At 35.7% G+C, this 21,257-nt stretch overlaps 1 protein-coding gene across 1 annotated transcript in view; it reads left to right on the top strand.

Annotated features, from left to right (window-relative positions):
* LOC126821018 (AMMECR1-like protein) overlaps window positions 1-21,257 on the top strand; it is a 43,560-nt gene that overhangs the window by 11,702 nt on the left and 10,601 nt on the right. Inside the window, exons 2-3 of the mRNA XM_050549272.2 lie at window positions 12,133-12,243; window positions 13,897-14,011. Of these exons, the coding sequence (XP_050405229.1) occupies window positions 12,133-12,243; window positions 13,897-14,011 (226 nt within the window). The remainder of the gene's footprint in view (window positions 1-12,132; window positions 12,244-13,896; window positions 14,012-21,257) is intronic.

Below are 21,257 nucleotides of genomic sequence, written 5' to 3'. Positions count from 1 at the left end.
TATCTCCAAAAGATCTCGGCTGCTTTCGATATTGGCATGTATCGGATCGAAACTTAATGGATTATGGCCCCTGTTTGTACGAAAAATCACGTTTTTAGCTTGTGGACACTATAGAGGTCACAATTTTTATCCGATTTTGTTGAAACTTGAAATCTAAGTTGATAACCCAAAGATCTCGGTTCCTTTCGATATTCGCGTATATCGGACCGTAACTTCCTGAATTATGGCCCCTGATTGTACAAAAAATCACGTTTTTAGCTTGTGGACCCTATAGAGGTCATAATTTTTATCCGATTTAAAAAAACGTATTATTATATCACCGTTACACCCTAAGGATGGCCGAGTTAGAATTTCGTGAAAATCGGCTCAAAATTGACAGACAAAATGGCCACCGTTCGTTGTCAAATAGCGTAAAAATATGGTATATCAAGGTTGTGGACCCTATAGAGGTCACAATTTTTATCCGATTTTGTTGAAACTTGAAATGTAAGTTTATAACCCAAAGATCTCAGTTCATTTCGATATTCGCGCATATTGGACCGTAACTTCCTGAATTATGGCCCCTGATTGTACGAAAAATCGTGTTTTTATCTTGTGGACCCTATAGAGGTAATAATTTTTATCCGATTTAAAGAAACGTATTATTATATCACCGTTACACCCTAAGGACGGCGGAGTTCAATTCGTGAAAATCGGCCCAAAATTGACAGACAAAATGGCTGCCGTTCGTTCTCAAATAGCGTAAAAATATGGTATATCAAGGTTGTGGACCCAATAGAGGTCACAAATTTTATCCGATTTTGTTGAAACTTGAAATGTAAGTTTATAACCCAAGATCTCGGTTCCTTTCGATATTCAAACATATCGGACCGTAACTTCCGGAATTATGGCCCCTGATTGTACGAAAAATCACGTTTTTAGCTTGTGGACCCTATAGAGGTCATAATTTTTATCCGATTTAAAAAACTGTATTATTATATCACCGTTACACCCTAAGGATGAATGATTTTGAATTTCATGAAAACCGGCCCAAAATTGACAGACAAAATGGCCGCCCTTCGTTCTCAAATAGCGTAAAAATATGGTATATCAAGGTTGTGGACCCTATAGAGGTCACAATTTTTATCCGATTTTGTTGAAACTTGAAATGTAAGTTTATAACCCAAAGATCTCAGTTCGTTTCGATATTCGCGCATATCGGACCGTAACTTCCTGAATTATGGCCCCTGATTGTACGAAAAATCGCGTTTTTAGCTTGTGGACCCTAGAGAGGTCATAATTTTTATTCGATTTAAAAAACCGTATTATTATATCACCGTTATACCCTAAGGACGAATGAGATAGAATTTCATGAAAATCGGCCCAAATTGACAGACAAAATGGCCGCCGTTCGTTCTCAAATAGCGTAAAAATATGGTATATCAAGGTTGTGGACCCTATAGAGGTCACAATTTTTATCCGCTTTTGTTGAAACTTGAAATGTAAGTTTATAACCCAAAGATCTCGCTTCCTTTCGATATTCGCCCATATCGGACCGTAACTTCCTGAATTATGGCCCCTGATTGTACGAAAAATCATGTTTTTAGCTTGTGGACCCTATAGAGGTCATAATTTTTATCCGATTTAAAAAAACGTATTATTATATTACCGTTCCACCCTAAGGACAGTTGAGTTTGAATTTTGTGAAAATCGCCCCAAAATTGACAGACAAAATGGCCGCCGTTCGTTCTCAATTAGCGTAAAAATATGGTATATCAAGGTTGTGGACCCTATAGAGGTCACAATTTTTATCCGATTTTGTTGAAACTTGAAATGTAAGTTTATAATGAAAATTTTCAATGAGAATAATTTCGGAAGAAATAGATTATATTTTATGATTATATTTTGAATAGGGGTTATGTTTTTAAACAAAATTTATACAAGCTATATATATTTAGAAATGTTGACAAGTATTTCTATTGGAATACTATATGTACTGTAGTTATAGACGACAGTAGGAGTTTGACTTGACTGTACGACTACACGAGTGCTATTTAGCAGACGATGTTTATTATCATTTATATGTAACAAAGAATGACCCTTACACGCAGTTATTGATCTTCAGAACTATTTCCCATACAAACAACTAATCACTCTCCTTAATATCAGATCATTCTCCTTAATTTCTAAATCACTCTTCTAATCGAAACTGCGAGAGCTTTTTTAGGGGAGCAATTTTTTCAATTTGTTCATTAAGGGGAGCTTTTTCGGCTCCCCTCTAAAATACAAAAAACAACGACTGCATTTATCATCTGATTGTTTCGAAATTGATATATGTTGTTTGCATTAATGAGATGAAGGAGCCTTTTTAATTTCAATAACTTCCGTTAATTTCTTCTAGAGTTATGGCCCTTGTTTCACTTTGTTGCACCTTGTGAACGTTCTAACGAAAAAAGTTATCAACCGATCTGTATGAAATTTATATGCATCATTTAAATTAGTAAAACAAAGAATCCTATTAGATTTCAGCAATTTCCGTTAATTACATCTAGAGTTATGGCCCTTGTTTCACTTTGTTGAATCTTGTGAACGCTCTAATGACAACAGTTATCATCCGATCTGTTTGAAATTTATATGCATTATTTAAATTAGTGAAACGAAGAAGCCTATTGCATTTTGGAAATTTCCGTTAATTATGCTGTGAGTTATGGCCCTTGTTTCACTTTGTTGTACCTTTTGAATGCTCTGACGACAAAAGTTATTATTCGATCTGTATGAAATTTATATGTATCGTTTAAATTAGTAAAACGAACCAGCCTATTGAGTTTCAGCAAATTTCCATTAATTACATTTAGAGTTATGGCCCTTGTTTCACTTTGTTAAATCTTGTGAACGCTCGAATGAAAAAAGAAAAGTTATCACCCAATCTGTATGAAATTCATATGCATCATTTAAACTAATGAAATGAAGGAGCCAATTGAATGTCAGCAATTTCCGTCAAATACTTCTAGAGTTATGGCCCTTGTTTTACTTTGTTGTACCTTGTGAATGCTCTGATGACAAAAGTTATTATCCGATCTGTATGAAATTTATATGTATCGTTTAGATTAGTAAAACGAACAAGCCTATTGAGTTTCAACAAATTTCCATTAATTACATCTAGAGTTATGGCCCTTGTTTCACTTTGTTGAATCTTGTGAACGCTCGAACGAAAAAAAAAAGTTATCACCCAATCTTTATGAAATTCATATGCATCATTTAAACTAAAGAAATGAAGAAGCCTATAGAATGTCAGCAATTTCCGTCAATTACTTCTAGAGTTATGGGGGTGGGGGGTGGATGGCTGAATGGTTAGCGAGGGCGCGCTGTATCATAAAGTCTGTCATTGAGTCGACTGGCGTGGTTTCGAATCCCCGGTTGTACGTGACAAGGAGTAGGGTCGCCTGTCCAACCTCGTGGGTTTTCTCCGGGTCCTCCGGTTTCCTCCCACTGCTAAAGACCCCTACGCGCAAGTGAATTATTGAAATAAAATTAAACCATATGTTAGTCTCGAAATGACCTAGTTTGTGTCGAGTGGACGTTAAACCCCATTTCTCTCTCTGTCTAGAGTTATGGCCCTTGTTTTACTTAGTTGAACCTTGTGAACGTTTCAACGACAAAAGTTATCATCCGGTCTGTATGAAATTTATATTCTTTATTTGAATTAGTAAAACAAAAAAGCCTGTCGAATTTCAACAATTTCTGTAGATTACTTCCAGTGTTATGGCCCTTGTTTTAGCTTTTAGAACCTTGTGAACCCTCAAACGACGAAAATTATAATGTCATCTGGATGAAATTGTCAATTAAATGCCCCTAATTACCTACAAAAGAATAAATATGCGACAACCCTTGTCGACTGCTCGGACAATTAAGCTGCTGTGGGCGTATGTTTTGTTGCCTGGCAACCTATCTTCTTGTTCTGAATTAAAAATTAATAATCAAATGTTTTTGACTCAAACCATCCTACTCCACTAACCCCTGGTGGGGGGGGGGGGGGGGGGGAGTCGGGGCACGTTTTCATGTTATCTGCTCTTAATGATTGTGCTATTTTTATCAACCAATCCCATAAACAGTTAATTGCAATGTAGGTTCAAGAGTTTTATTGAGAGTCATATTTCCAAGTATAAGTTCAATAATAATAAACATAACAGAATGAAACCTTTCAGACAAAGAACGAATAGTAATAATAATAACAAAAGTCAAACATGTTATGCCTATTTGAAATCAGTGAAACATACTATAGATTTTGATAATACAATTCAATATAAATGAAATAGAAATATATACGTTATTTACATCATTTAGTATATGGACATGAATAGGGTTATCTCCCTTTATAAAAATGAACGTGAAATGAAAGCGTTGAATATATCACCGTTACACCCTAAGAATGGTTGAGTTCGAAATTCGTAAAAATCGGACCAAAACTGACAGACAAAATGGCTGCCCATCGTACACAAACAGCGTAAAAATATGGTATATCGAGGTTGTGGACTCTGGTATATCAAAGTTGTGGACCCTCAAGAGGTCACATTTTTGATCTGATTTTGATGAAACTTGAAATGTAAGTTTATAACCCAAAGATCTTGGTTCCTTTCGATATTCGTACATATCGTTCCTGAATTATGGCCCCTGATTGTACGAAAAATCACATTTTTAGCTTCTGGACCCTGAGCCTATATAGGTCATAATTTTTATCCGAATTACAAATCCATTTGAATATATCACCCTTACACCCTAAAGATGGTTTAATTCCAATTTAGTAAAAATCGGACCAAAATAGACAGACAAACTGGCCGCCCCTCTTACTCAAATAGCTTAAAAATATGGTATATTAATGTTGTAAAACCTCTTAAGGGGTCACAATTTTCTTCTGATTTTGATGAAACTAGAAATGTAAGTTTATAAACCAAAGATCTTGGTTCCTTTCGATCTTCGCGCATATTGGATCGTAACTTCCTGAATTATGGCCCCTGATTGTACAGAAAATCACGTTTTTAGCTTGAGGTACCTCTAGAGGTCACAATTATTATTCAATTTAAAAAAATGTTCGAATATATCACCGATACACCGTAATTTTGATTGAGTTCGGATTTTAAAAAACGTTTAAATATATCACCATTCCACCATAATGAATGTTTAATTCGAATTTAAGGAAAATCGAAATGAAACTGCCAAACAAAATGGCCTCTCTTTGTGCGAAAATTGTGTAAAAGTATGCAATACGAAGGTTGTGGATCCTCTATAGGTCACAATTTTTATCCGATTTTGATGAAACTTAAAAAATATCTTTATATCCCAAAGATCTCAGTCCCTTTTGATATTTGCGCATTTCAGACCATAACTTTCTGGATTATTTCCCCGAATTGTACAAAAAATCCTGTTTGTTTTTAGCTTGTTCTCTAACCATCTCTTGCAAAATGTGGGCGTATCCTGCCTGGCAGCCGCTGGTTTGATTAGTTCGTAGTCTTTAACTACAATCAAGGCCAGGGCAGATAATTCGAAATCACGGAAGCCCTATGCTATGGATTATCCTAGGGTATAGCGGAATGGGACCACTGGGGACTCAAACATGTTACACAGAGATTTTAAACTGAGTTGTTAAAGTATCTAAGTCTCTAACTCGACATTGAAAACATGAATTATTTGCCAATTTAAATCAACATTGATGTTGTGATCTTTTTGGGAAAAGATGGGCTTCTGATATTAAATATTTAAAGGTCACCGGAAAAGGTTCATAAATTTTTTAAATAAAGCAGGTAATTATGTCAACATATCCTTTCCATAAGTATAACACGAACCCGAATGTCAATATTACCTGCAACAGGTAAATTTCAACGTTAGCAATTTCCGCCATTCTCCGTGGGTAGTCGTAACTTTCCGTAAATGTGACGTCATTTTAGTCCTTCTGCTCATATTCTAGTCTATATTTCTATGTGCAGAAGGACTAAAATGACGTCACGGATTGCTTATTGACGGAAAGTTCCGACTACCGACGGAGAACGGCGAAAATTACTAATGTTGAAATTTACCTGTTGCAGGTAATATTGACGTTCGGGCTCGGGTTATACTTATGGAAAGGATATGTTGACATAATTACTTGCATTATTTAAAAAAAAATTGATGCTTTTCCGGTGACCTTTAAGACAAAATAAACATTTTACCATTGGTACACGAATCGTGTACCATAATGCATGTCAGCGCCATTTGTAACGAGGGACTCAAAGAACTAGGCTAGACATATTCCACAAGTCATGTACGGTGACTCATATTCTTATCTGGAGAGCATGCTCCATAAATACTGTCGGTGTAGATTGGAATAATGAGAAATTACAGTAAAAACAGAAATGATTAAATGTAAATCAGTTTATATACATTCATATTACATTATTATATGTGTTGCAACCCATTTGTGTCAATTTCTAATTTCCAAATATTAGCGATTTAGCTCCTTTAAAAGAGCTTAACTGCTTTTCTTTCGGTGGAAATAAAGTATTGAATTTTACTGCATTGATCCGGGCCCTTATTCACGAAAACTTAAACTAAGATACAATCGAAATTTTAAGAAATACTGCAATTCGATTGGCTGACCAATATGCAAATTGGATATATGCAAATTGGATATATGCAAATTGATTTTACTGGTCAGCCAATCGAATTTCAGTATTTCTTAAAATTTGGATTGTATCTTAGGTTAAAGATACATTATGGGAGATTCGATAACGAGTTGGCGGTTCTCACTATTAGGGGTGACTATTGTTGGTAATTTTCACTATTGCGATAGTATTGCTATTGGGTAAACAGCTATTGCAATACTATTACTATTGGGGATTAAATATTGCGATACTATTGGACTATTGCGATAGTTTGATTTGTTTATTAGTTTAGGTTTAAAACCAACTGTCAGGTATACATTTATTATAACATTTAATCAAACTAAAATCAATGAAACACTGGAAAGTTCAATAAACTATAACACATACTTATGGAAGAACAATTACTGATTTATTTGGGCGACGTTTCGAAGAGTATTCTCTCAACGTTTTCAAGCAAGTACAGTAACAAATGTGTAGAGCAATTATATATAGACAAGCAATAACAACAATTCAGAAACCATGCATGACAATAACAAGATCAAAGGATTAAAAAACAACATGATCAAAGGCAATATACATATGACGGATTATAGGGGTAAATAATTTTAATTGGACAACCAATCATGACAAATGAGAAACCATACATGATGTGATTGGCTAGGTGAGGGTACATCAAGGGAATAATAAAGGACTGATAATAGGGGTAAACATACCATTAAACCAAACAAAAGGGAAGCCATACATGTTACGAAAACATCAGAGGAGTAGTGAGCTACATAGGGATTAAATGGTTAAGCCATATTTAAGTGAATTACAAAATATTAGTATTAAAATGCACACAACATAGCACACCTAATGATAGTCCAACATTCTTCCTTCCGACAGACTCACACATACATTTATTCCTAGGATAAGTACAAGAGACACTTAACTGTTTACAAAAGATAATTACATAAATGACCATAAATAAGTGGTAAATGTAAATATTGGAAAGCCACACCACAGTCCTATCCACAGGCTTCTAAGTAATTATGTCCTGCACACTCCTTCCCATTAGACACACACACTTATTAAAATTAGTTCTACAAATGGATAACGAGAATAAACAAGTAATACACATGATACGCGAACTAAGTAACTTAAGCACGTATGGAAGTCTAGGCATGTACACATTAGTTAAGAATTAGTTCATCATAGGCTCTTGGGAGCAATATTCCTGTGTCGCGATTGAGGTCTGGTTTGGATCTCCTGATGTGTATTGCTTCCATGATTTTCCGCGTCTTTTCGTTGTGTTGGTTGAGGGCTAGGGTCTTAGAGGACTGGATTTTGTGGCCTGGATTGGACTGGAGGTGCTGGGCAACTGCTGATTCTGCTGTGGGGGACCTTGAGTTATGCTGGGCGAGTCTTTTAGGTAGGGGTTGTCGGGTTTCACCAATGTATGTCATATCACACGAGCACACAACTTCATAGACACATCCTTTAGGTGGCAGTGGAATGGTGGGCTGCAGTTTACCATTCGCTTTCAGGTGGTCTTTAAGCGTGCGTCCTTTGTAAAAAATGACTTGGATGCCTGTCGTTGCGAGTAGCCTTCGGATGTGGTACGATAACGTTCCTTGAAACGGAATGGTTATCCGTATGGGTGGTTTATCTGGCTTGGGCTGTTCAGCAACGGTTTTCATTTAAAGGCTCAATACCACTCTTGTTGTAACTGAATAATATGTCCCAATCTTTATTCTGGTCAACAAATTGTACTATTTCAGAATATTTCAATTAATTGATGATACAAATTTCATCTTAACACACCTTATTTAAAAATTTTGAAAAATTCAACATAATGGTTTGAAACGTCTAACGTAAACCTTTTCAAATGAAACTCCGAACCCTCTGGACAAATAAAATAGGATGTAATGGATAATTTACACAACAGGTAGGACACTTAAACATCTAGTACTTAGATAGAGATATTATTTATTTTCTTGATCTTGCAAGCCAGCAAGAGTGTTATTGTCCCTTTAATTCACGTACAAATTGAAATTCATGTCGGTAACATTCTTGAATAAAATTACTGTATTGTTTTTTTTTCGATGGATATAAGCCGATAGGCACCGTGGTATTTCTTCATAACACAATTTGTAGGGGTTTTTTTCTATCATGTAACGTAGTTGCAAATGATTTTATTCATTTGTCCATGATAGACACGTACAGCACATTGAATAATCACGTGACAACCATGAATGGTTTTAAAGTTAAATTCCATACGGCTTTCAATGATAATAACGACAATATTTTTTTTTTTAAAAAAAATACGCCTGTCATCATGTGTATAAAATAAACCAGCGGCTGCCAGGCAGGATACGCCCACATTTTCGAGAGATGGATAGAGAACAAGCTAACAAGAAAGTGATTTTTCCTACAATCAAGGGCCATAATTCAGGAAATTACAATTTGATATGCGTGAATATCGAAAGGAACCGAGATCTTTGGGTTTTAAACTTACATTTCAAGTTTCAACAAAATCGGATAAAAATTGTGACCTCTATAGGGTCCACAACCTTGATATACCATATTTTTACGCTATTTGAGAAAGAACGGCAGCCATTTTGTCTGTCATTTTTGGGCCGATTTTCACGAAATTTGTACTCAGTCGTTCTTAGGGTGTAACGGTGATATAATAAAACGTTTTTTTAAATCTGATAAAAATTATAACCTCTATAGGGTCCACAAGCTAAAAACGCGATTTTTCGTACAATCAGGGGCCATAATTCAGGAAGTTAAGGTCCGGTATGCGCAAATATCGAAAGGAACCAAAATCTTTGGGTTATAAACTTACATTTCAAGTTTCAACAAAATCGGATAAAAATTGTGACCTCTATAGTGTCCACAACCTTGATATACCATACTTTTACGCTATTTGAGAACGAACGGCGGCCATTTTGTCTGTCAATTTTGGGCCGATTTTCACGAAATTCTAACTTATCCATCCTTAGGGTGTAACGGTGATATAATAATACGTTTTTTTAAATCGGACAAAAATTATGACCTCTATAGGGTCCACAAGCTAAAAACGCGATTTTTCGTACAATCAGGGGCCATAATTCAGGAAGTTACGGTCCGATATTCGCGAATATCGAAAGGAACCGAGATCTTTGGGTTATAAACTTACATTTCAAGTTTCAACAAAATCGGATACAAATTGAGACCTCTATAGGGTACACAACCTTGATATACTATTTTCTTACGCTATTTGAGAACGAACGGCGCCATTTTGTCTATCAATTTTGGGCCGATTTTCACGAAATTTGAATTCACTCGTCCTTAGGGTGTAACGGTGATATAATAGAACGTTTTTTTAAATCGGATAAAAATTATGACTTCTATAGGGTCCACAAGCTAAAAACGTGATTTTTCGTACAATCAGGGGCCATAATTCAGGAAGTTCCTGTCTGATATGCACGAATATCGAAAGGAACTGAGATCTTTGGGTTATAAACTTACATTTCAAGTTTCAGCAAAATCGGATCAAAATTGTGACCTCTATAGGGTCCACAAGCTAAAAACGTGATTTTTCGTACAAACAGGGGCCATAATCCATGAAGTTTCGATCCGATACATGCCAATATCGAAAGAAGCCAAGATCTTTTTGGGATAAACGTATATTTCAAGTTTCGTCGAAATCGGATAAGAATTGTGACCTGTAGAGAGTCCACAAACAATTGTGGACGGACGTCCGGAGGCATAATACGGCCACATGAAAATGTGGGGGTATAAAAATCATAACGGTAAACGCTATTTAAAACTAGCATCGCTGGTTTACTGACCTAATTTCACCTGATATCACGTGTCATCGGTAAATTGGCATTGGAGAATAATAATATGTTATTAATGACCGTTTCTCGGTGTATTCGGTGTTCTATCAAAGGATTATATAACTAACAACTGGTCAGTGTAACCATTAAATTATTAATTTAATATCTACCGATTACAAAGCTTCGAAGGCGCGCGATAGATGCACAAGCTTGTTCTATTTTTTTTCACCGGCCGATTATCAAAATTACGAAATGATTCCGATTCCATACTTTTGATTTAGCTTTATCGTTATTTTACAACCTCAAATTCTGCCATCTTTAAACAAATCAGAATGCACGATTAACCAGTTATATTTCCGCGATTCTCATGAATGAAGGAACTGTCTGGACTGGACTGATCGAGAAACAAATACAGACTGACTTTTAATAAAAACACAATTTCGAACAAGTATTTTGGAAGTAAATATTCGACAAATACGAGAGAACTATTTAGGAATTTGTGCCATTTAACTTTTGCTATTACAAACTATCGAAACAATCGATAGTTTGGTTGACTATCGCAATTTTTATCGATAGTTTCTTTTTACTATCGATACAGACTATCGGCAGTCAAGTTATTGCGATACATCGATTGTTCGATGTTTCGTTACACCCCTACTCACTATAATAATTAAAAACTAGATAACGTAAAGGCAATTTGCTGAAAATTTCATTCAAATTGATCCACTATGAACCGAGAACTAAGCGAATGTAATTTCTGCATAGCCTCGGTCATCATTACTAAAGTCAGTACGATAAACAGCATAGTCTCGAATATCCATTTAATCGTTTAATGGAGAAGGAAAGTTATGCAGTAAATCGGCTCACATTCCACTTAAGATCGCAGGCTAGCGATGCCATCTAGAGTTGATTATAGTCTGGATAAGTTAATTAATGTCTAATTAATAGTTTAGATAAGATTTCAGGCCTAAAGAAAGACCTGCAATAGACAGATTTAGCTCTTGCATAATGTATGTTTAAGTTTTCGTGAATAAGGTCCCTGATGTGTTATTTTAAAGTGGCATTAGAAAAAGAACTGACAGTTCTCGCTATTATAGTTAAAAATTAGATAATGTAAAGGAAATTTGCTAAAAATTTCTTCACTCTGAGCCGAGAAACCCTCATTTTAATGACACTCTAGCCTTGATTGTCATTCTTACGGTTGTTACGATAATAAATGAAAGTCTCTGTTGTCCAGTTTTTAGGGTTAATCATCAACAGCTGTTGATCAGCAGATCTGATTCAAATCTGTTGAAAACCAGAGGCATCCGCTGGCATCGAGAGTTGATTATGATCTTGTTATGTTAATAAATGTCTAATTAATAGTATATATGCAGTACATGTAACATTTAAAACCTAAAGAAAGACCTGTAATAGACAGATTTAACTCTTGCATAATGTATGTTTAAATAGTGATGGCACAAGATCTATATTATTATATTGTTGTTTTCAAAGATTAGACAAAGTCGGTTTGTTTGCTAATTTTACTTAAATATATTCAGAAGACACACTGGTTGTAGCTCATGATGTAAATTTTGCAGTAAAAAGCGATTTGTCACCACACAAAACAAATTATAGATAAATGGCAGCGAAATCGACAATTTTGTTTTTGTTTTGCCATTTTAAGGCTACTGGAAATTGTCATTTAAACTCTATATCTGCTTCTTTTATAGTCCATTATTTGTTACATGGAAGATTGGGCGTGAAAGACGACTACGAGGATGTATTGGTACATTCGCAGCTATAAATCTACATACTGGACTCAGGGAATATGCTGTCAGTAGGTTAGATGAAGTATTTTTTATTCGGCCAATTTTGAATTTAGTTCTTCATCCCTGAAGAAGTTAGTATTTTTACTGACGAAAAGTTGGATAAAACGATGGTTTTTTGATATTGTATTCTATTAATTATTTTATATCAAAACATTTTCATGTGGACGTATATTGTCGTCGCCCCTGTCCGGACATCCGTATGTTGGTCCACAATTGTTTGCAGACACTCTACAGGTCACAATTCTTATCCGATTTTGACAAAACTTGAAATATAGGTTTATCTCCAAACGATCCCGGTGACTATAGATATTGGTATGGATTATTAACCCTGATTCTACGAAAAATCATGTTTTTAGCTTGTGGATATTCTTCTAGAGGTTACAGTTTTTGTCCGATTTTGATGAAACTTGAAATTCATGTGTATAAGCCAAAGATCTAGGTCCCTTTCGATATTCACACATATCGGATCGTAAGTTCCTGAATTATGGCCCTTGGTTGTATGAAAAATCACATTTTTAACTTCTGGTACCTCTAGAGGTAACAATTTTTATCCGATTTAAAAAAACGTTTGAATATATAACCGTTACATCCTAATGATGGTGAGATTGAATTATTTGAGCTAAAAAAAATGTTTGAATATATCACCGTACACCATGATGTTGATCAAATTCTAATTTTGTGAAAATCAGACCAAACCTGCCAGACAAAACGGCAGCCCCTCGTACGCAAATAGTGTAAATATATGGTATATCAAGGTTGTGGACCCTCTAGAGGCCACAATTTTGATGGAACTTGAAATACATGCTTGTAACTTAACACAAAGATCTTGGTTCCTTTCGATATTCACGCATATCAGATCATCACTTCCTGAATTATGGCCCTTGATTGTACGAAAAATCCCATTTTTAGCTTGCGGTCCCTCTAGAGGTCCTAATTTATATCTGATTTAAAAAAACTTTTGAATGTATCACTGTTACACCCTAATGATGGTTGAGTTGTGGACCCTCTAGAGGTCCCAATTTATGTCCGATTTTGACGAATCTTAAAATATATATATCTTAATATCCCAAAGATGTCAGTCTCATTTGATATTTGCGCATTTCAGACCATAACTTCTTGTATTATAGCCACTGATTGTACGAAAAATCATGTTGTATTTTTTTTTAGCTTTTTCACCATCCATCTCTTGCAAAATGTGGGCGTATCTTGCCTGGCAGCCGCTGGTTTCCAAATAGGATTGTTTGAAATTAATGTGTACTGGTATTCTATGAATAATTTTACGTTTTTATAGTTTTAAAGCCACCACATGGCAGATACCTAATAAACATATCTACTCCGTATTTAATTTTAACATAACTTGGGTCTGAAAAAGAATAGTAGGCCTAATTGAGACAAGCAAAAAAAAAAAATAGGTTAGATTCCATCTAATCTTGCTGTTCATGGATAGATATGAGTTATTGTTCAGATATCAATAGCCATAATAAAGATGGCTGCCAGAAATCTATAGTAAGCAAATCTATATTTGTATATTAGTCTGAAATATTGGGCCTTTGAATGTGTTTATTACAATATATACAAACATATAACATCATGTAATTTATTTCTACATTTTAATAAATTCAAGGTATTATTAAATCTACTAATTGTTTTCTTATATTTTTGCAGTGCCATGAAAGACAGTCGTTTTGTCCCAATAGCTAAAGAAGAATTTCCTAAGCTCCATTGCTCAGTCTCAATTTTAACAAAATTTGAAGAGGCTGATGATTATTTGGACTGGGAGGTAATTAAGATCATATTAAGTACCATAAGATTACGTGTCGTATATACCACTATTTATTGACAGATACAACCCTATGGAATACAATTACTGTTTTTATTAATCTTCTCTTAGGTTCCTCTAGTCTTTATCAAGTAATCAATAAATAGTAATTGTATTCAATGGAATTGTTTCCTGTGTATATCCACTTCAAGTCTTCAATTACTAAATGCTATTGAAACAGTTTGTTCTTTGTTAATGTATAGACAGTCAAATATTTTTATACGCCCACATTTTCGCGTGGACGTATATTGTCGTCGCCCCTGTTTGTCCTTCCATCCGTCCGTCTGTCCATATTTTCACGTGGACAGTCTACAGGTCAGAACTTTTATCCAATTTTGACAAAACTTGAAATATAGGTCTATCTTCCAAAGATCTTGGTTGCATTCGATATTGGACACTCTACAGGTCAAAATATCCATCTGATTTTGATGAAACTTGAAATGATTGTTTATAACCCAAAGATCTTGGTTCCTTTTGATAGTCGCGCAAATCGGATCGTAACTTCCTGAATTATGGTCCCTGATTGTATGAAAAATAACATTTTTAGCTTGTGCTTGCTCTAGAGGTCACAATTATTATTTGAGCTAAAAAAAATGTTTGAATATATCACCGTTACACCATGATGTTGATCAAATTCTAATTTTGTGAAAATCAGACCAAAACTGCCAAACAATATGGCCGCCCCTCGCACGCAAATTGTGTAAACATATGGTATATCAAGGTTGTGGACCCTGTAGAGTTCACAATTTTGATTCGATTTTGATGAAACTTGAAATACACGTTTATTACCCAAAGATCTTGGTTCCTTTCGATAATTACACACATCGGATCGTAACTTCCTGAATTATGGCCCTTGATTGTACTAAACATCACGTTTTTAGCTTGTGGTCCCTCTAGAGGTCACAATTTTTATCCAATTTAAAGAAAATGTGTGAATATATTACCATTACACCCTAATGATAGTTCCTTTTGATATTTGCACATATTGAACCGAAACTCCCTGGATTATAATCCCTGTTTGTACGAAAATCAAGTTTTTAGCTCTAGAGGTCAGAATTTTTATCCAATTTTAAAAAACATTTAAATTCATCACCATTACACCCTAATTACGGTTGAGCTCCAATTTCGTGAAAATTGGCAGAAAACTAGATGGCGGCGGCTCCTTGTACGTATATAGTGTAAAAGCATGTCATACCAAGGTTGTGGACCCTCTAGAAGTCACAATTTAAAATATATGTTAATGTCCCAAAGATCTCTGTTCCTTTCGCTGCATCTGGATTATGGTCCCTGATTGTACGAAAAATTGTGTTTTTTAGCTTGTGGATCCCTAGAGGTCACACTTTTTATCTGATTTTAAAAACCGTATATCGTCATTCCACCATAATAATTTAAAGGTTGAATTTGAATTTTGGGAAAATCAAAATGAAACTACCCAACAATATGCCCATGTTTGTATGCAAATTGTGTAAAAGTATGTAATACGAAGATTGTGGACCCTCTAGAGGTCACAATTTTTATCCGATTTTGATGAAACTTAAAATATATGTTTATGTCCCAAAGATATCAGTCCCTTTCGATATTTGCGCACTTCAGACATAACTTTCTGGATTAGAGCCCCTGATTGTACGAAAAATTACTTTTTTATCCATCCATCTCTTGCAAAATGTGGGCGTATCTTACCTGGGAACAGCTGGTTAGTTTCACAGTTAATAACAGATGGAAAATGAATATCTAATACTGAATGTCAGATATTTTAAGATATTGATGTTTACTTACAAGTTACAGTAATTACTCATGAAGCATTTAATGTTTTTATACGCCCACATTTTCATGTGGACGTATATTGTCGTCACCCCTGTCCGTCCATCCACAATTGTTTGTGGACACTTAACAGGTAGTAATTATTGGAAATCACAGAAAATCAATAGGCTTCTTCGTCTCATGACCTTAAACACTGTGTATAAATTTAAAGTCAATCGAATATTAACTTTAGCCTCTAGAGTGTCCACAAGCAAGAGTGTCCACAAGCAATTGTGGACAATGGATGGACGGGGGCGACGACAATATACTACCACATTTCAATGTGGGCGTATAAAAAGCAATTTTTCTTAACATCAAGGGCCATAATTCAGGAAGGTACAATCAGATATGTGCGAATATCGACAGGAACCAAGGTCTTTGGGTTATAAACATGCATTTCAAGTTTTATCAAAATTGTGACCTCTAGAGGGTTCACAACTTTGATATACCAGATGTTTACTAAGGCAGGTTGATTTTCCCAATTTTTTAAAATACGACATTTTGGACTAGTCGAGATATTCACAAGACAAAAATATCACATCTCTAGCTTGAATGGCTTTTTGAGGAAATCTACTTTGTAACATAGTAATAAATTTCACAAAAAAATCCTTTTTTCACCACTTTTTGTGAAAAAAATCATATTGTAGTATCTTTTAAAATCCTGAGTATTTGCATGAAAACACATGTAGAGAGTCAAAGATCAAGCTCAGATCACCATACATGTAGGTTTCACTGTAATGACCTTTAGAAGCAAAAAAGGTCTCATTTTGAGATATAGAACTTTAAAAATAAAAATCTTCTATAAACTAAATTCGAAAATATGCCAAATGGAAGAAAAAAAGATCGAAAGTTACTTATTCTGCGATTTCCGACATTGAAATACAAACGTAGGGTGCCTGATAAAAGTAGATATAAAACTACAAAACATGGTACACATGGCCAGAAAATCATATACTCACGCCAGGTTGAGAGGTCACTTCGGGCGTCTGAAATAAGTTAATATTGAGTATATATGAAAAGTTGAAAATTTGAATCAAAACATCGCCCTTGTGCCTTCCCTGGGTTATTTCAATTTGACGCTCGATCAATGGCTAGGATAGAGCTGGCCGACAGTGTTCATTCCTAGAGGTAGGAGTCCGACCTTCAAACATTTATTTGGCTAAATTGGGGGTCACCCTGGACTGTAAGTGCACGTCTTGCTCCCTCCAGTTTTGTCATTCGTCATGCCTTTGAGACACGAGGAAAATCGATTTAAAGTATGTTTTTCGTGCTTTTAAAAAGGCTCCAGTATGACGAAGATTGAAGGCAAGATACTTCTGAAAAGGATCAAGGCGTACTTGATAGAGGACTATGATATATTTGAACCTGATTCATAAGGATTACGAAAAGAAACTATTGGAATGTGTGATTTCATATTGTTCCCAGCACATGTAACGTGCGCGTTTACTCACAAAGTTGCAATCATATTTTCAGAACTCCTAGTGACGTCAGAACTTGGCGGGAGTATCCGACTTTCACATAATGTCTCGTCTGTGATAAATGGTATATATGCATTTTACTATATTGCTTCAATTGTCAAGTAATTTCAAGAATGAATGTCAGAACATCGCGGAAGAAGTAAACTTTAATATTTTTATCTTTTATTTGGCATATTTTCGAATTTAGTCTATAGAAGATTTTCATTTGTTCGCTTCTGAACAGCCTTGGGTATTGTGTTCAATGAAAATGCAAACAATATGCCATGGGACTTTTTTTTTTTACCCTGACCCTGAGGTGTGACAGTTAAACTCAACCTAAGGGATTACTTTAAAGCTACAGGACACATGCATTTGTAAGCACTGGTTAATATTTACCTACTAACCAGACATGTGTAACATAATACATAAACTCATTTTATTAGAAATATACTTTAATGCTGGATAACATATTTACAGGTACAGATAATGCTGGATAACATATTTACAGGTACATATGGTGAAATCTATCTGGCTCTTGTCCCTAGGTCTGCGAAGACCTTATTTCCGGGGTCCAAGGGCAGACCCCTTGCCTCATGGTCTGAGGGCAAGTTCTCTACGTCTCTCTCTGCCCTCGTCTTATCTTGTTTTCCAAACTAGGCTTATTTATATTGGCTATGGTATGCCATAGTTAATACCATTAGTAATCAGAACAATGAAACTTAATTATTAAGATTCACACATCCTATCTCTAGACAATATGTGTTAATGCTTGTTACCTAAATCTTATATCATAATATACTTGTCGGCTAAACATTGTTTGAACAACCCATCACATCTTACATAATACTATGTCATCAATCCCCACACATACAAATTAAATCTAACATGTACATGTACATGTACAACAAATAGTGCAAGTGCTTACATTAAATATTTAAAATAAACCATTATCAAAATACCCAACAGTATTTTGTAACACATGTGATATTCAATATTGTGATTTTAAATCATTCCATCTTCACTCTACAAGGAGTTAAAAGTAAGAGCTCATTTTAGCCTTTGTTTTACAGATTGCTATGTCTACAAATATATGTCATATTATTATAGAACACTATGATAACTTGTTTGGAGAATTACTTTTTGTGGAAGGCCAAATTATTCTGCGTGTCGAATTATATGAGATTAATTTAATATTCAGTTAAATTGATTATCTTGCATAGCAATGTTGCATACCTTGGACCTATTGTTATTACAATAGAATTTAAGCTCATTATTATTACAGACAATTGGTTTTGTTACCTACATACACAAGCACGATTCTATAAATGGAAGATCAAGTGCATTGTTTGTTTTATTTGTTTTATATATACCTCCACATTTAAATACAGGATCTAACATGTCACTGTCACATCATGCTTTACATGTACTCTGCATATAATAAGGATATTTGTTTTTAAATATGTCACAATGAAATATTTCAAGCTGTACATGTTTTTTCACAAAACCAAATTTAAATATACAGTTTATGATAAATAAAGCAATAAATCAACACAGCAAAGTAAAAAGCACAAATTGGCAACACATAATATACTAGAATTATCTATCATTCTTTATCACTACACATATACTATTCAAAAAAAGTAGGGGATATTTGATTTTGGGGGCATAATACTAAAATATGCAAATGACTACGAAAAAAGTCACTATAGAACCTAACAGAAGAAACATTTCCAGTTACATGTGACGCCCAAACGCACCAATAGCTACCGCATGGAATGCAGGTGATGCTTGGGATCATCATGGGGGTCCAACCCAAGATTTGCACGACTCTGACTTTGAATGTTACAGTCATTGTGGCATTGAATTCCAGGGTGGAAACATCAGTTTAATTGTTTTAGTGACCAGAAAACAAATTTTGATATGCGTCGGCTTACCCAAAATGAAAGGTTACGTGCCCTTGGCATGCTACAGATCGGCACAACACAGGCGGTTGTGGCGCGGACGATGAATGTTTCTCAGTCTGTCATAAGCAGGCTATGGTCCAGATACCGTGATACACAATCTGTACAGGACAGACCACGCTCAGGTCGACCAAGGGCGACAACTCAAGCCCAGGATCGATTTATCCGTACCTTGGCCTTGAGAAATCGTGTCATCACAGCAAATCAGATCAGCGCTCGTCTTCAAACAGACACTGGTGTGAGAGTGAGTGGCCAGACGATTCGGAATCGACTGCACAGGGTTCACCTTCGCGCCCGACGTCCTCGCGTGATCCCTTTTTTGAGAGATCATCACATTCAGGCAAGACGTCGTTGGTATAGGGATCGTCAACACTGGGATAATCGACGCTGGAGCAATGTGATGTTTTCAGATGAGTCAAGGTTCACTGTTGATTTTTTGGACAGACGTAGGAGGGTGTGGCGTCGTCGAAACGAGCGCTTCCAAGACGTTAACGTCATCAGACATGATCGATTTGGGGGTGGTTCTGTTATGGTGTGGGGAGGCATCACTGTTGCTGGAAGAACGGCTTTACATGTTGTTGCAGGGCGTGTTACAGGCCAGTACTACCGGGACAACATCTTGGCAGTCCATGTTGTGCCGTTCGCACGACGTCATGGCCGCCGTTTCATCTTCCAGGATGACAATGCAAGATGTCACAGGGCCAGGATCGTTACAGGTTACCTCCAACAACAGAACATCACCACATTACCTTGGCCAGCACTGAGTCCCGACCTCTCCCCCATCGAGCATGTCTGGGACATGCTTGGACAGAGGTTACGTCAACGTCAACAACGTCCTGCCAATGTCCAAGAACTTGCTGCTGCGTTGCAACAGGAATGGGACAATCTGGACCAAAATGACCTTAGACGTCTCATTAGGAGTATGCCACGTCGGATCAATGCTTGTTTGGCAAACAGAGGAGGATTTACCTGTTACTGACTTGGTTGTGATGCTGTGGTAACTTTGCTGTTTGACCCCGTGTATCATTTTACCCTTATAATGGTCAGTCTGTGCCTTACTTAGTCTAACGATCATTTGGAATAAATCGATGAATGTGAACTTCATTTCATTTTGTCATTTGTTTCTTCGTCAGTTTCATTAGGTGACTTTAATAACACTTAAAAATCAAATATCCCCTACTTTTTTTGAATAGTATATTATGTCGCAATTACATTGTGCATAAAATGGTTTATAATACTGCAAATGACTTTGCATTAATTTTATGGCTTTCTGTATTCCTTGGTGGTTGAGTAATTGTTGTCAAGGCAGGAGTGACTGGCCCTGTTGATGTGACAACTTTCCATAAATACTGGCCGTCTGTCATTCACAGTTCCATGTGGATGCTCATTTGTAAGTCAATCACAATATTAGCATATGTTATGAAATCATTTCCATTCAAGTGTTAAATTTTGTATAGTAGTACTGAAATTGACCTACATGTACTGAACTTTTTTCCGAGTTTGGCCTTCATATAGTGGTCAAGACAAAGCTTTAATAAGTATCATTTACACCAGTAATCTGGTGGTGACACATGTAAAAGATCTAGAGTATTGAGCAATACAAGTTTATTGTACGATTTTGAGGAGTCAAAATGCAAATTCTTTACCCCCCCCCCCCCCCCCCAATACATAGGCTCTTTATGAAATACTATTTTTCTGAATTATATTTATACGCCCACATTTTCATATGGACATATTATGCCGTCGCCTCTGGACGTCTGGACATCTGTCTGTCCACAATTTGTTTGTGGACACTCTACAGGTCACAATTTTTATCGGATTTCAACGAAACTTGAAATATACGTTTATCTCCCTAAAATCTTGGTTCCTTTCGATATTGGCATGTATCAGACCGTAACTTCATGGATTATGACCTCTGATTGTACGAAAAATCACGTTTTTAGCTTGTGGACACACTAGAGGTGACAATTTTGATCCGATTTTGATGAA

Source organism: Patella vulgata, chromosome 1, assembly GCF_932274485.2.
Source record: "Patella vulgata chromosome 1, xgPatVulg1.2, whole genome shotgun sequence".
Lineage (NCBI taxonomy): Eukaryota > Metazoa > Mollusca > Gastropoda > Patellidae > Patella > Patella vulgata.
Note: the sequence above shows the minus strand (reverse complement) of the source record. Positions and strands in the feature narration are given on the sequence as shown.